General features: G+C 32.2%; 1 protein-coding gene across 1 annotated transcript in view; it reads left to right on the plus strand.

Moving 5' to 3' along the window:
- Positions 1 to 16,768, plus strand: part of LOC130894161 (insulin receptor-like) — a 192,126-nt gene that overhangs the window by 145,610 nt on the left and 29,748 nt on the right. Inside the window, exon 3 of the mRNA XM_057800779.1 lies at positions 9,504 to 9,657. Within this exon, the coding sequence (XP_057656762.1) occupies positions 9,504 to 9,657 (154 nt within the window). The remainder of the gene's footprint in view (positions 1 to 9,503; positions 9,658 to 16,768) is intronic.

Consider the following 16,768-nt stretch of genomic DNA (forward strand, 5'->3'; position numbering starts at 1 on the left):
GATAAATTGATTCTTTATATTCAGGGCTGTTATGTATGTGCCGTGTGGAAGAACTAGAGAACAATCTAGTCCAAATTTTCGGCTTCCTCTAGCAGTTTAGCAACAGTGAATAAATCGATAGATCACTGAGGGGCCATTGAGTGAACAAAAACGTTATATCATTCACGTATATCGTACTCAAATAAAATATATTATTTACACCTAATAAAAATATAAATATTAATATATGAACAAACTAAGCTACTTAACATTGGTAGTTTGAAAACATTATTTATTTTTATATTAACGTTGGTACTTCGCAGCGTCCACAAACAGGTGTTCGCTTTCGCGAGTCGCGCTGGAGTGAGAATCCGAAGATACAAGTTTGTTCCTCTAGACTCTAGAGGGACGTACTTTCAGTGCCATCTGCAAATGACTCTGCATATTAGGCCTTAATGGATTAAGGCCTAATTTTCAAGATAATTTTGATTTTGAAAAAGTAATTAGTGGAAAATTTTCAAAACCTATTTTTCTCTACAGTAAAGTTGATTTTTTATAGCAAATTATACGAGAAAAAGTTATTATAGATACAGCTATTTATTTGATTAACATTAATTAGTGTTAGGCCACTGGTAACACGTGTGAATTTCTTATTATAATGAAAATTCAACATTTCAGTTGGTTGATAACTTATTTCTAAATTTGGTATATGGACCTAGATGTTCATTGTAAACAACTCTATGCAATAATTTTTTTCATATTTGTGACATGAAACACACTTTATCGAAAAATCTGTTTTTTTTTAAAAGATTTTCTTAGCCTATTTGCTTTTTCAAAACTTAACCTTTCGCAAGTCCTCTCTTACATCTAGGGCATGAAAGGTCGCACGCGGAGTCTGAATCAGCCAGTACCAAAGACGTTTTAAATAGAAAAAAGAAAAGCAATAATAAACTCATAAAAAATGAAAAAAAATAAAACATATTAGTGAAGAAAACAGGACTTGGCATTATGTCATACGAGGTCTAGCTATTAAATAATGAGACCGCCCGTCTAGAGGGCACCCTAGATGGGTGGGGTGAAAAACGAGTAGTGAGTTTGGTATCTAGATATCTTGTCTATGCACGTCCCAAAACACGTTTCCATCACTATTATAGTATTTGTGCAGTAGCGGTTTGAAACGAAACGATCAATCTCAAATTACTTACTCTGCTTTGAAAGGGACTCTATTGATTCGATGGAAGCGGTAAAGCAAAAAACTGCAGAGCTCCTAAAGGCACTCACCAAAGAAGATTTCCAGCACTGCTTTGATCAATGAAAAAACCGTATGGTATGGTGTGAGGCGAGGGGGGGAGGGTATATTGAAGTGGAGCATTAGGATGTAGAATAATTCTCATAATAAAACCTTTTTTCGTAAACAGTCTCGTTATTTAATAGTCAGACCCCATAATGTTATTCGCTTTCGTCCTTATTAATAGTACGACAAACATGTAATAAATGTTTCAATTTTTTTAAAAATTACACAAGAAAATAGTATTTATTTCTCTTCCTGTCCCAAAAGTTATGCGTGCCGTATCCTCTAGCGAGGGAGGAGGATTATTATTATATTATATGGCCCTCTGCAAAATTGACACCTCTGATTTACATGAATTATCAAATTGGACCCCACACCTTTGCCATAACTTTAAATATGGTGTAATTCTAAACAAGTATGAAAAAATTATTGATTAACTCTCTAAAGATTTGATTTAGCTCCGTAAATTATCAAATTATTCTATTACTCCAATAATCTTGATTTAGAATCAAATAATAGTGCACTAAAATCCCCTATAATTTCATATAATTTAACCCGTTATATACAACCCATTATTTAGAGACGATCACAAATACGCCCACTTACACATGTTCTAACTATGTAAATAACACGTAATTAGGCTCCCTCAAGGGTAAAGTCTACACTGATAAAACTAATTATCTGTCTGATATCATACGCACACTCTGGGAAGTTGTTTTCCCTCATTTGAATTTCCAATTTTATTTTGCATTTTCATTAAAATTCAAAGATTCAGATGTGGCTATAGAAATTACATTTCAAATGCATTTCCATAGATACCTAAATAAAAATAGGTCAATCAAATTTTTTTAGTAGTGCAACTGGAGATTCACATCCTCGTAATTATAACTCATAATCCGGGAAAGATATGAAGATATCAATTATATAAGATAGATACCATGCGAATAATTGAATTGAATGTGAATACTCTGATATTTCGTATTGCTAGTATTTTTTTACTATTCCCTTGCGTCATATTATTCACTTTTCAATAAATTATCCAATAAGACTTAACTATTCAGTAAACTAGGCTCTAACTTCCTACTAAACACTTATACTACTCCACGTTCAGAATTAGTTAATGGCTCAATATTTTACAATGCAAAAAAATGCACAATCATTTCATATCATCTTTTCTCGCATTCCGCAATAATTTAAGGGCGAACTGGCAATGCGGCAATTATCCTCAATATTCGTAATCTCTAATTTACCATGAAAAAATAGAAAAGCCTTTCCATGAATTGACTGTAAAAAAACGTCTACAACATACTGAAAACAGGTTATAAAAACTATATAAATAAATTACCGCCGTATTTATATTATTACATAATGTAAGGAACTGAAGTCGCCGCATCCACCACTTTAGTTTTTAATCATATAATAGAGGTCTAGGGTCGGTGGACAAATTCGCAAAAATAGTTATGGTTCTTCGAAATGAAACAAAAACTGCAGTCATACATTGATTTATACTAGCATTTTGCAACTAAACGTTTCCTAATGAAGAAAATGTGAGGTTCGCAACTTAAATAGTCACACATATTGTGAACCAGAGAAAAAGTCAACAAAATACTTGCCTTAAAACATTATTCAAACTTTGTAGAGACATTTATCTTAATCAGTACTCGATTTTTCATCATAAATCAATCTTTGTATATAAATTAACAATTTCTAAATAATATTATTCCCCTTTTCCTCCAAGCCCTCATGGAAATTATGTTGTGATGTTGACTTTAGAGTTTAATTTTGAAAAATGTCGAAGTATATTTTAATCTGGTTACTCTGTAACATAAAAAGAAACAACCTAATCACTAATGTGACTGAAAAGTCTGATTAAGGTTTTTTAAATTTTTTGGTTAGCTTGGCGTCATAAATAATTTTTAGTCTTCAATCCTACAATCAAAATTTCGAAACACAATTTTTAAAAATTAACATTTCTGAGATTTGATATATAATATTACATATATTTGATAAATAAAAATTAAATAACAAAAAGAAACCCACAGAAATGCACAATGGGAGCAGATGTCATTCATATGAAATTCAACTTCTTCTAAAAATTTAATTTAAAAACACCTGGCGTAAAATGATTAACCTACATACAAACTCACCTGTGAAATGTTTAGGTAGTGAATTGCTAACACAATGACAATATTCTCAAGCGAGATTGTAAAAATTTTACAGCTTAAAAATTAATTTTCTCAGTTATGATTGCACTAAATACAAAAAACTTTACATTGCTGAACAGCAGTCTAAAATCCTTTTCCAAGAAGGTGCTACACGACCCCCTTTCTTATTCAAAATTTTCAAGGGGGTCCTCATAATTCAATTGTCAATTTAAGAATAAAAATCGACATGTTTCAGGTTAGGTTAGGTTAGGTTAGGTTAGGTTAGGTTAGGTTGTCTCTAAAATTTGATGAGCTAATATTTGGGGATTTTTTTTTTCTCTATTGCCTACTCTTTTGTCTACATTGCACTTGCACATTATCATATTTTTGCTCTACGACTTTCAAGATACAGCTCTCTAAATTCTTATCAAGATCTCTGGACTTTTATAGAATGATCTGTTTAATTTCCAAAAACACGGTGTTCCCCATTATCAATTCCTTCTCGTCCGACAGTGGTTAAATGGGAGATTCCCGGATAAATATGTCAGAAAGGAAGACGTCGGTTGGCCTCGAAATCACTGAATTTAACTTCTTTGTTCTCGTTCTAAATCTGTTGTTTATAAAATCCAATTTGCTGATATCTGAAAAGACTTGATGAAATAGTATTCGGTCAATTTCCGGGGATGTTTTAAAACGTCTTAAAGGAATTTCGTAAACAGACTATTCATATAAAACTGGACAACATTCTGATTAATTTAAAAGTGAAGTTTTTGGTCGAGAATTTTCTTAGTAGAATAAAAAGAAAAAAGAGAATAATCTATATACATTTAGAAAAGATTTTCAATTCTTGTTCTGGGGTTGAAATCTAGTCTATTAACCATTTTTATCAATGCATATTGATGTAGGCGAGGTAGTTCTTAGTTCAAAATGTGATTTATAATAATAATAATCTAAAAACATTGTAAACAGAAATCTCAATTCAAGATTTGAGTTCTATCGAACATTAAATATTGCCACTTATCAAATAAAACGGATTTATGAGTGGAAATTTTTCAAATTGTCATTCTGTATAATACAGAACTTATTGTTTACTATTACCAACACACACAATTACACGTTTTCCATAACCAAGTTATCTTCTTCAGAAACGAAGCTGAAGTGTACCTGGTGGTAATAATAAACACGTCAATATGAATAATTGAAATCCAAAAATCTCAGCTAGAGATAATTTTATGAATACGAGTATAATAACTATTCATTTCTTTCTATTCGTTGAAGATGAATCTGTTTTAATATCTTTTATTTTGACAATATTCACGCGAGTACAGATAGATATAGAAGTTCCATGGAATTTTGAAAATACAAAACTATGAATAAACTTATGAACATTTACTCTGTTGAAATGCTGTGGGAAAATCAATGTTTGTCCAATTGTCCGATTTCAACTACTAAACAAACAATCGTGATTGTAAATAATTACTTTATCTAGTGCTAGCGAATACAAAACCACGACTCTACTTTTAAAGTAATCAGTTGGATCAGAATCAGTTTCATGTTTGAGTTGAAAACACCAAGCGGTAACATAATCAATCCATGCTACGTTTTCAGGCTCGGCTGATGCCAATATTCACGGCTAGTAAGGAATATCTGATGTCAATGTGGAAATTATCAGATTTATTTTCTAAAGCTGCTTTAATGTTAATGTCATTATACAGGTTGTACCACGACGAGTTAAAACTATCTGTATATGGCAAAATACTCACAGTAAAATCATGAAAATTTCTTCGTTTGGGTTTTCGGAAACGATGTTTTTAACTAAAACATTTTCAAAGATGGCCAACTTCCGGTTCTACCGGAAGGCGAATGTAACTCTGTTAATTTAAATGGAAAACCATGTATATCAATACATTTTTTTACATCTACGTGAAATTATAGTATACTTTTGTCTAAAGACTTTGGTCGAAAAATGCGTATTTTTTGAGTATATAAATTTTTTTGTAAAAAAAATTAACCGTTGCAGACCCTTATAAATTATTTTTTTACGAGGATATCCTTAAAGATATGAAAATGGTTTCTGTTCGGTTGCTTTAGCAAGGTCAGAAGTATTTGATTCTATAGACGTATTTAAATTTATGTTGAAAAATTCTTTATTTTGCACAGAATGTATATAAAAAGTGTTCAAATTTTAACTTCATAAATATCAAATTACTTTATTTTTTTGAAAAAAATCACCCGGTTTTCTCTACCTTAATGCATTCAGTTGTGAAAAATAAGGCAAATTACCGTTATCCAGATATTAAAAGTTTTCTGTAAATTTTTAGAGATTCAGTTGAGGTCTAAATTTTATTTTAACCCGTTGATACAAGCACTAATAATTAAAAAAGTATTTTTCTGTATCTTGTCAAGATCTGTAAAAAAAGTCAAATTGTATTTACTAATCCTCTCCAACTTTTAGTCGTTTCCGAGATAATTGAGGTTTTAAATTATTATTGTATTTTTCAACAAGATTTAATTTTTTATGTATACTTTTAGTATGTTTTGTAGTAAATGACACTTATTAGTCAATTGTTGATACTTTAGAAAATCGTTAAAATGGCTCGTTCTCAATTTAATAACGAATAAATAAAATTTAGAGCATACCTGCATCTCTAAAAATTTACAGAAAACATTTAATATAACGGTAAGGTTTGCGTATACATGGATTTTTCTTATTTTTCACCCCTGATTGCATTAAAGTAGAAAAAACCGGGTGGTTCTATTTAAAAAAATAAATAAATTTGATATTTATGAAGTTAAATTTTCAACACTTTTTATACACATGTATGAAATGAAAAATTTCTCAATATAGATTCAAAACAAACAACAAAACAAAGATTTTAATATCTTTAAGGGTATCGTCGTAAAAAAATAATTTATAACGGTCTGCATCGGTAAATTTTTTACAAAAAAATTGATTACCCAAAAAGTATGCATTTTTTGAAAAAAATTTTCAGACAAAAATATACTAAAATTTTGAAATATTTTAGTTGAAAAGATCGTATCCGTAAACCCAAACATAGAAATTTTCAGAGTAGGACACCCTGTACATACAACTTTTTTTTTAATCACTTAGTTCGAAACATTCTTGATGGTAAGTTTGGACATATTCAGAAAACGACATTATCATATATTTATTATATGACTAAAGGGCGTGTTTGCAATTGCTGGAAAAATAATTAATTGAAATAACTATACTGAAGACAATTTTTTAGAGCTGATTACGGGCCGAAATTCACTGGTTATGTAGAAAAACTGAAGGTACTAATTTAATACGCGCACAAATATTATACTGACCTCTTTTAGTAACTTTAAAAACCTAAATGACAGCAGCCTACTAGATTTATATAAATTGTTTACATATTTGGCTTTTTGACTGATATTTTAGTATCTTCAAAGATCTTTTCCTAGTGTTTAGCACAACAGATACGAAAATACCGGCGGATGTAATTTGGGCGCTAACCATCCTTCTTTACCTGTTTGACCAAGAAGGGTAGATAATCCTACATGTATTTTCGGCGCTAAGAAGTGCAGGTAGGTCGAGTCATAAAAGAAAGTTGATAGATTTAAGTAGGTTAGGTTAGGTTAGGTTAGGTTATGTAAATCTCTTATTTTATATGTAATATGTACTTAAGTACTAAATAAAAATATAAATAATATAAAATTTACTTTATTCTGTAGAGTGTTACAAAAAATGTTGTGAGGAAACTTTATTAAGGGCAGATTTTTCATTTAAAAAAAGTGCCAAGTAGCCCCCTCTAACGGTAAATTTTTTCAGACCTTAAGTGATAATAGGTCATTTCTCTTATAGGAAAATCTAAAAATACAAAAATATATCTTATTATAAATGTCGGTGATTTAATAAATAACTGTATTTCATAAATCATATACTACAGTCGGTTAGCGCCCAAAATACACATAGGATTAAAATGACCCTTCCGTCTTGGCGCCTAGTTTACATGTTGTAAAAAGTAGATTAATCTTTTAGCGCCCAAATTACATCCGCCCGAAAATACCTATTTATTTCTAAAGTATATTTTAATAGAACTGATAATTTTGCTGATTTAAAAGTTAGGATAATGGAAGAAATAAACAAGATAACCCCTGAGGTCATACAAAAGTTGTACTAGAATTCCAAAATCGCCTCGGTTATTGTCAAGAATTTGAACATTTAATTTAATTGTGAAGTACTTTGAAAAATACATTCTAAATATTATTATCTTCATTCTACGTAAAGTTTTGTGATTAAAATTTCAAAACAAGATGCCACACGACCCCCTTTTTCTTTTCGAGGGTTTTTTTCACAAAGTACATAATAACGCTAAAATTTTTTGCTTATCGTGGCTACAGCTAATCCAATCAAATTTGATTAAATAAGCGAACGTCACCGAATTTTCACTATAAAAATATACACAATTTTTTACCCCTAAAGTCATGTTTGTCGTATTATAATAAACATAATTTTAATTCACGTTCTACGCATTTCCAAAACACAATTGACAAGTGTTATATTTATATTGTATATAATTGTGAAATTATTTAAAAAATGGAATGATTAATCAGAAGGCTTACACTAAGGCGGCCCCTAGACAATCAATTTTATTGCGCAATATTACGAATTGTACAATGTTATTGACCGTTTGAATTTTTTTGAGTGTATTTCTGTCTTTTCGTGTAACAATTTTTCGACCACCAACGTGTTCGATTACGTTTACGTTTAGCCACAAGTAACAAAACTAAAGCAGCAGCTAAATCTTATCTAAAGCAGTTCGTTTATTGTTCAATTTAATTGATCGTTTGGATTCTAAGTGCCTTTCAATCTTACTGTACAATAAAATAGGTCTAATAAACTTTTGACGTAATATTATGAAATGCTCTTCGAACTATTTGAACATCGACAAGAACAAACCAGTAATATTATTATGATTTTGGCCGAATTTCAACCATAAAAAAATTGCTAAAAAAATATCTTCTTGTTTTATTGTGGTAGGCAAGAACAATAAAAATTGGCAGGTTCATATTTTATTGAGAGAAAGCATTGAATTATTTTATATTGATTTACTAATTACCTCAATGTTAGAGCAAGTTTTTCTCTCGTGAAGGAATAGATTTCTCATTTTAGTATTTTGATGTTGGATTCCCCTTTTTCAACTTCTCATGGAGTTCGTCAAAGGATACATAGATATTCAGAACTTTCATCGTAATATTTTGAAAATATTCTGTTGGCACTAATTGGCAATTAAACGATATTTTAGGTTATAACAGAAATATTCGTCGTATATTGGTAATACTTCTGCCTTTAATATATTGTTTGTCGTCTACATTCTTCAATTGATGCAAATTTGTTTTTATTTCCTTTCATTTCTGAGAATTCGTCCCTTTTAAGCATCCAATTTCAGAACTAAACAATTTGCAAATATTAAATTCAACGCATGTTTACATGGTTGAATTATTACATCAATTTAAAGATAGAAACTCAAATGCCGTTGCTGATTTCAAAATAATGTGACGCGATGATACAGAATATTTTATTATAATCATATTTCACAACCTTTTATTAAAAAATCAAAATAGTCCAGTCATTAAAGAGGGTTGACCTCGGAAAATCGACATACCCAGTATATTACCACGTAAAAACTTTTCAAAATTCACATATAATTTGATGGTCGCAAGTTTGAAAGTCAGGGGTAGAAGGTCACAAAAATCGATTTTTCTTATATTTTTTACAAATATCTCTCTTGCGCTTCCACTTACCTGAAGCGAGAGTCGTTCACAAAAATCATGGCAACCTCTGTTTGTGACCATTGTACAACTGGCAACCATGAATTTTCATGTTCAATGTAAACAAAACGGGTGAATGCAGTTAATTAACAATAATATACCTGTTTACACCTGGCAACCCTAATGCTACAGCCAACTGAGAGCAACTTCTCTTCAATTTAATTTTTCTGTCAGTACACAATACGAAATTAATTCAATTATTCTTACTATTACATTCAAGTAGTTACCAAAAAATTTATATCATATTTAATAGCCAGTAAAATTTATTTCAGGTTATTGTTGGAATTCTAACGAGTGCCAGAAGCCAATCGAGAGATGCCATAGTGAATGCATAGGCTGTTTTAAACCTAATTCACCTAAACATTGTAAAGTGTGTAAACATTTTGAAGATGATGGTGTTTGTGTTAATGAGTGCCGACCAGGAAAGTAAGTATTTCATAATATTATCATCAAAAAGTAAGTGATTAAGTGATGGTCGGTGAAGAGACCAATAATGTTAAAAGACATTTGAATTAAACGAATAATTGTAGTGGAAAATATGTTTAACTGTGCTTAGATTACTTATATGAGCTTTAAACGATACCATATAGGATCTAGAGATTCTGAGCAAACGAAAAGTAGATTGAACTTGCAATATCATCAATATCACTCAGATCATTTAACTAGTATATATTAAATTTTTCCTCCAGTGAATCTTTCTGTTTTTCATTTTAATTTTCTTAAAACTTGGTTTCACATATGAATCTCTTGATTTCTCAAGCATATGATGATTAATTAACCTATTTACAATTCTATTGTCATAACTGTTCAGTGTAGTTCAGCTACATCTTCAATAAAAGTACTTTTCCTATGCTGCGGGGATCCCAGTGTTTACAGATGATCTGTTAATCCCACTTCTTCTAGAAAATCCAGAATGTGGGGTAGCTGCAGCTGCCACAGATCTTCATCTTCTATTTCATACGCTCCCAGGTGTATTTCTCTGGAGTTCCTTACTTTTCGAGAGAATGTGGGTAGACAAAATCTGCTGGTCGCACTATCTGCTAAGGCTAACGTCTTTAGGTGTCTATTGAAGCAACAGTACCTCGATAGGACTCCAGGTAGTATTCGTAGATTGCTTTTACTTAGGTTGATACATTCAGCAGATCTTTGGTTATAGTTTCCCAATAGAGCTTTTGCTCTATCTACTTTCTTATAAAATTTTTTTTCTTTTGTTTTTTCTATAGCTGATACCACAGAAGGGTTCAGGTCCCATGAAGGGTTTTAGCGTGCTTATCAAACAAGTTCAGATTTCATGACATTGTACCTTAAAGCTCTCATGGCTGCCTTGGCTATCGGATAGGATGATGATCTCCTATTTCTTTTCTAGATCATTCGCATAAATTTCTAATTGAATAAGTTTGGTGTGTTGCCTAGACTTTTTAGCCTAGAGTGTTATCCTTCGACGTTAAGTAGAAAATGAATCAAACGACATACCAGAAAATGGAGATTGATCATCTTATGTTGGGTACAATGGAAAAAATAAGCCGAGATGTACCTGCGCATAGCGATTTTTTTCCTAAATACATCAAATTCTAGCCTATTACTATGCTTAATTACTAAAGTATTCAAAAATGGTGACTGTCGATTATTTTCCATTATGAACTCTGTAGATGGAAATTTTAAATTGAGTTCCAAATTGTAATCTTCTACGTTTGCCTTTTTCATATTGGATATAGTGAAAATATCATTCCATTACCTGTACTATAACTTGGAAACGTACTCTGAAATTTTTGCCTAGTTTGCTTTACAAAATGACACACGAATAGTTCAGCTGTAAACGGTAATAGCCAATTGTCCATAGCTGTTTCTTCGTCTTGTGTGTAGAATAATTGAAGGCGATAACTTGAAGGGTTTAAAGTTGACAATCTATACAACTGACAGAAATATGAAATATAGACAATTTACAATAATGATACACAAGATACTACCTAAAACACAAAATCAATTATTCCAATCCATCAGAAAGCGAATAAGTTATTTGCATACGATCAAAAAATTCACATCTAGAGACATCTCAAGACAATTATGCAGTGACAGCATGTGGGTAATCAGTCTTAATTCATACTTAGTCGAAAAATATGATTCGGAGTCGTTTGAGGCTGATTGATGGAAGACGTGATTTCTGATCAAGAAAATGCCATCCTATAGTCTCAGGAACATCCGCTATTACGTAAGAAGGCCCAATGCTCATATTATGGCAAGCCTATCGATCGATGCCACTTGCCTCATCCATTTTCAAGAAGAGTAGAGCTCAGAGCAGCGTCAGATTCATGATTTGAGGGGCATAAACTATCCTTAAAAAGTATGTACAATTTGATGTACAATTCCTGTTCTTACTGTAGAGAAGTTATAACAAAGCAGTACCTGAATCAGCAGAGTGACGGGAAAAGGATTGAAGGACCAGGTACTGTGGTGCAGATATATGAGACTAAATTTAGAGGCACAATTTCCATAAAGGACGAGCTTTTGAGGGCCACTCATTGTTGAGGATGTCCACAGTGCAGATATATTATGAGGGGGATGATCGAGGATAGCTCAGAAGATTCCAGGTTAGAAGTTTGTCCCGAGAATCGCTGAGATGAAGAGACATTGATCTCACTTATTCTAAAATATGTGAAAGAAGGTACCAAGATACGCACTAGTGGACAAAAACAGGTGACCTAGGTGGCCAAGTGTTTCAATCCACCTTTCTACAAACTTTCGAACATTGAGATCACATTGCAGTGGTACATCATCTTGTTGGAACTAAATGCTGAGATCCAAGTTATCCCTATTATTTGGATCCGTAAATGTTACAATTAAGTCTGGAAGCAATGTCATACGAAGATCGTACAGCTGTTAAATTCTCGCAAAGGAAATAGTGACTAATAAATAATCTTCCCCTGTCAATTCCTACCGAAACATTAATTTTTTGAGAATTCATTTTGTCTGAATCCAGTGGAGATGTTCGAGCCCAGTATCGACAATTGTGTTGTGTGTTGTTATCTCAAAATTATCTCTAAAAATACAAATACGTTTCAAAAAACTAGTTTGGAATCGTTATTTCATTCACTGTGAAGAATTTTGGGACGATTCCAAGTAAAGGGCAGTTAATCCAAAGAGAAACATATTCGAGGAATATAAAACATCAATAATTCATAAGATTTAAGTTAATGGGATTTCAGCTCGGTCAGAGAGAATTTTTTTATAATCTACAAAGCAAATTTTCTACAGTTCAATTACTTTAAATGAAGTAAATCAATTTCAATTCATGATTTAATTACACTATTTATCAGCAAGAGAAGTTTAAAAGAGTTCTGTGATTGCAAACAAATTCAATTTTCACCTGACCAAAATAATTGAAAATATAAATTGATGCCAGCGGCAGAGATAATTGTATAACATGTTAAATTAATTCTTTTGTGGTTATGGCTACGATAATGAACTATATCATGATATTATCTGTTTTTTTTTTTCAATTGTGCTTATTCTATAAATATAAATAGTTGATAGAATTGGCTTTCCTTGATTGTGTAATCAGTACATTTTGCCCTGTAGTTGACCAAGTATTTTTCAATATTGTGTTTAGTAAAGGCACAACAGAGCGAATCTGAATCAAAACATCGTTGGGATCTAAAGGGAACTTTCTGTTGATAAAAATAATTTTTATTGGGAATCTTAATCTGCAAAAATTAGTTGCAAGGAGCACTATTGTCCGGTCCGATCTAAAAACTGGGTTTTTGATCACAACATCATCGCAAGCGTATGGTGTTGGACATAAATAGAGGATCGATACCACTAACCCCATCAATCTTCAAAAAGAGTTGCGCTCAGGGCAGCATCAGGTTCATGGTTCGAGAGGCATAGACTACCACTAATAAGTATGTACAATTTCTGTACTTAATGTAGAAAAGTTATGACATGTACCTGAATCAGCAGAGTGAGGGGGAAAAGATTGAAACACCGGGTACTGTGGTGCAGATATATGAGTTTAAATTTAGAGGGGCAAGTTCCATAAAGGACATGTTTTTGAGAGCCACTCGTTGTTGAGGTTGATCTAGGATGGCTCAGCTAACCTAACCCAACCATGTAGTTGAGCACCAATGGCAACGTTGGTGCACGAAAAAAGAAATAGATAAGTTTTAAGATATGTAAGATGTAATTTTAGTGTTGTATAAATGGTGAGATTGTAAATAAATAAAATTAGGTTATGTAAGATTTGATTAGGTTAAATTAGGTTGACTTAAATTAGATTAGGTTAGGTTAGGCTTATTATAGATGTCTTTTCAAATTCTCTGAGTAATTGCAAGCAATTCCTTTCAAAAGTACACGCCATTCATGCAATTTATTCTTCTCAATACCCTTTTTTGTCTAATTACATCTGTGGAGTCACTTTTTCAGAACTCTGCCCCTTTCCATTTCCGCAATAAGTGGTTGCATACATACCAAACCTCATCCACCGTCACCAGAATGATAAAGAAGTCTCACCACTTTATTTACTAACGCTTTAACAAAAAAAATGATAACTTAAAAATCAATAACAAAAATCATCACAGTTTATAAGAAGATTGAATGCCACACCAGCCTCTTATATTCCGTAGCCAGAAATGTTGTTCACGCCCTGAACCTCTCCTTCCGTCGATCTTACAAAAGGATTGAGCAAATATAAAATTTTATCACCCCAAATCTATGCTTATGGAGACTTCTAGGCGGATTAGGAACTTACGATACTTTAAACTTCCTTATCGCAATCCCACTTTTAATTTAACATACATCCAAGGTATTTAAATTTATTGACTCTCTCTATGTTATTTCCATTGACAAGTAATTGAGCTTCGCCGTGTTTTTGTCTGCTTATGACACAGACCTAACGTAACGAAAAAAGCGACAGAACAAATATCTTACGAAAACCCATATTTCTATATCCATTATAAATGGCTTTCCTTCATGACATACAAATATTTTTGAAAGGCTCGTATTACCTTATTTGACAAGTTGCGATATGAATCGTTTCAGTGAGTGATGGGATAATAACTAGTAAACGGTTTTTTGCTGTACATATTGGAAATGAAAAATACCTACAGGATTGGTTGAAAAAAATTACTTTTGAAATACACAGTTTATAGGTATCTGCCTTTTTATCTTTGTTAATTGTTAACATGATCAAAATGTGGGTATTTGGTACATACTTCTTGGAAATTGGATAACATAATCGATAAAGAAAGGAAACCATTAACCAAGTAATTTTTACATTAAACAAGATAGATTTAAGACGAGTGGAAATAATTTATTAAATATATTAAATAATTAATAATAAATTGTATCCACAGTTTTTCATAATTCAATTCACGTCACTAATGAATTTGTTCAAATTATTTTTAACGGTTATAAGTACAATATTCTTAATATTGGTCTTTATTTTCATTTTTTGCTGGTTTCAACATATTTTATAAAGTATTCCGGGTAATCAGTCAGCTCTGAAAGGGACGAAAATCGATCATGCATATTGCCCTATACTTTTATCATATTATCACTATTAATGTTACCGTTCATGGCTCCAAGACGGCTTCCCTTAAAACAATCATTTAAATGAACCATCTGACGTTGCATTCCACATATCGAATCACTTGCTCATTTGTTATGTATACGACGGTTGCTACTTGAGTTTTGAAATATCACAACGCTAATCTGAATATGTCAAGTCTGACATCATAAAGTTGGACATTTTAAATGTTGAACGTACTCAGAACACGTCATTCATCTTGGATATTAAATGAAATTAAATAGCGAACTTTCTCGTGCGATGATTTTCTATGACTTTCGACATCAATTAAACCAATAACATCGACTTTTGGTGATAAAGTACCAGCTGGTCGCTGGTTGTCCGAATTCAATTGTGGTCGTACTCCTTTACAAGATGAATTTCGTGAACGTCGTCCAAAACCGTCTGTTGGACCAGAAAAAATCGATGCTGTGCGTAAACTAATATTGAAAGATCTGCACGTAACATGTGAGATTGAGGCATACTTGGACATCATTCTACTCGCATACATTCAATATTACTTGAATATTTGGCTGTCAAAAATATTTGTTCGCGTTGGGTACCACATGATTGATCAAAAAAACCGATTGGTGTGTCGATTTGTGCAAAGACATGCTGGAAAAATTAAATAAAAGACTTCTGTAAGTTCATAACAGACAACGAATCATGTATCTACGCATTTGTACTTGAAACTAAGCAACAATCGACTATACGGGTCCTTCAAGTCTATCCAACAAAAGTTGTTCACACCTGAGGCACTTCGAAGCAAATGGTCACCAAAACTAGATATGTCGCTACCGTTCCACTAGAGCAACATAGCCTGTCGATTCTCAATGGTATAATAGCATTTGTTCCCCAGAATTGTTCCAAAAAATCAGGGAAACCAGTCGCAGAAGATGAATCATTCTCTACCACGAAAATGCGAGCTCTCGCATATCGGTTGAGACAGAGAAGATTAGAATCGCACCATGATTTAAGGGTGTTACTAGAAATGGTCCTATGAAGTGCCATGAGATAAGGGTTTCTCCAAGAGAAACTAGTGTCGACTGCAAATAGACATATTTTATCACTGGTGTCTAGAAGAAACAAAATTAGGCCTAGTACTGAGCCTTGGGGCACTCCACATTCTATTGGCTTGCAAGCAGACATCGTTGTATCAATCCTTACAAGCTGACTTCTGTTGGTAAGGTATGACTTGAACCATGCGAAAGGTGTTTCCCTGAAACCGTAGTACTGCAAATTGTGATGATTGTTAAGGCTAGAGTAGACATTATTTAGGAGGGAGAATTTAGCATCATTTGTGGATTTGTTACTTAAAAACCCAAATTGATGGGTAATAGTAGTAGATGTCATTGTGAAGAATAATTTCAAATGGAAACCTATGGCAGGTGACACTCCTTTTCAGATTTATTCAGTGATTCTTTTCTATCCTCGTTCATTCAGAATGGGAATTTCAATTTTGTTCAATATTATTGTTCCGTTGAATAATCTACGAAAGAGGTGTTCTGTAGTTTCACATACTTCACCTGTAGTAACTCCTCATGTTAATTAGAAAACCATCAAAAAATTATTATCTATTACACATTTTTACTTCTAACGAATGATTTTATATGATGAGAATTGTGGTGATTGACTCAGATCCCAGAGATAGACAATAAATATTTGAGAGCTACCAATATTTATGGCACTTACGGTGTTTTAGGATTGCGTGATGTGCTTCTCAAATTCTGTTGGGATTTAACTTGGAAACTTGAAATGTTCAATGATAATATGTCTAGAAATCGATTTAGATATACCGGGTATCCCGTATAAGAACCGAAACACAATAGTATTGTGGGACTGTGGTAATCAAACACCAAAGTGTATTCTCTTAATAACCTTATATATTTTCGGAACTTTCGAATACTTATGTATTCATCGGCTTGAAAATAATTAATTATTGATTAATCAATATTTCTGTCAACGTCACGTCAATTT

Source organism: Diorhabda carinulata, chromosome 5, assembly GCF_026250575.1.
Source record: "Diorhabda carinulata isolate Delta chromosome 5, icDioCari1.1, whole genome shotgun sequence".
Lineage (NCBI taxonomy): Eukaryota > Metazoa > Arthropoda > Insecta > Coleoptera > Chrysomelidae > Diorhabda > Diorhabda carinulata.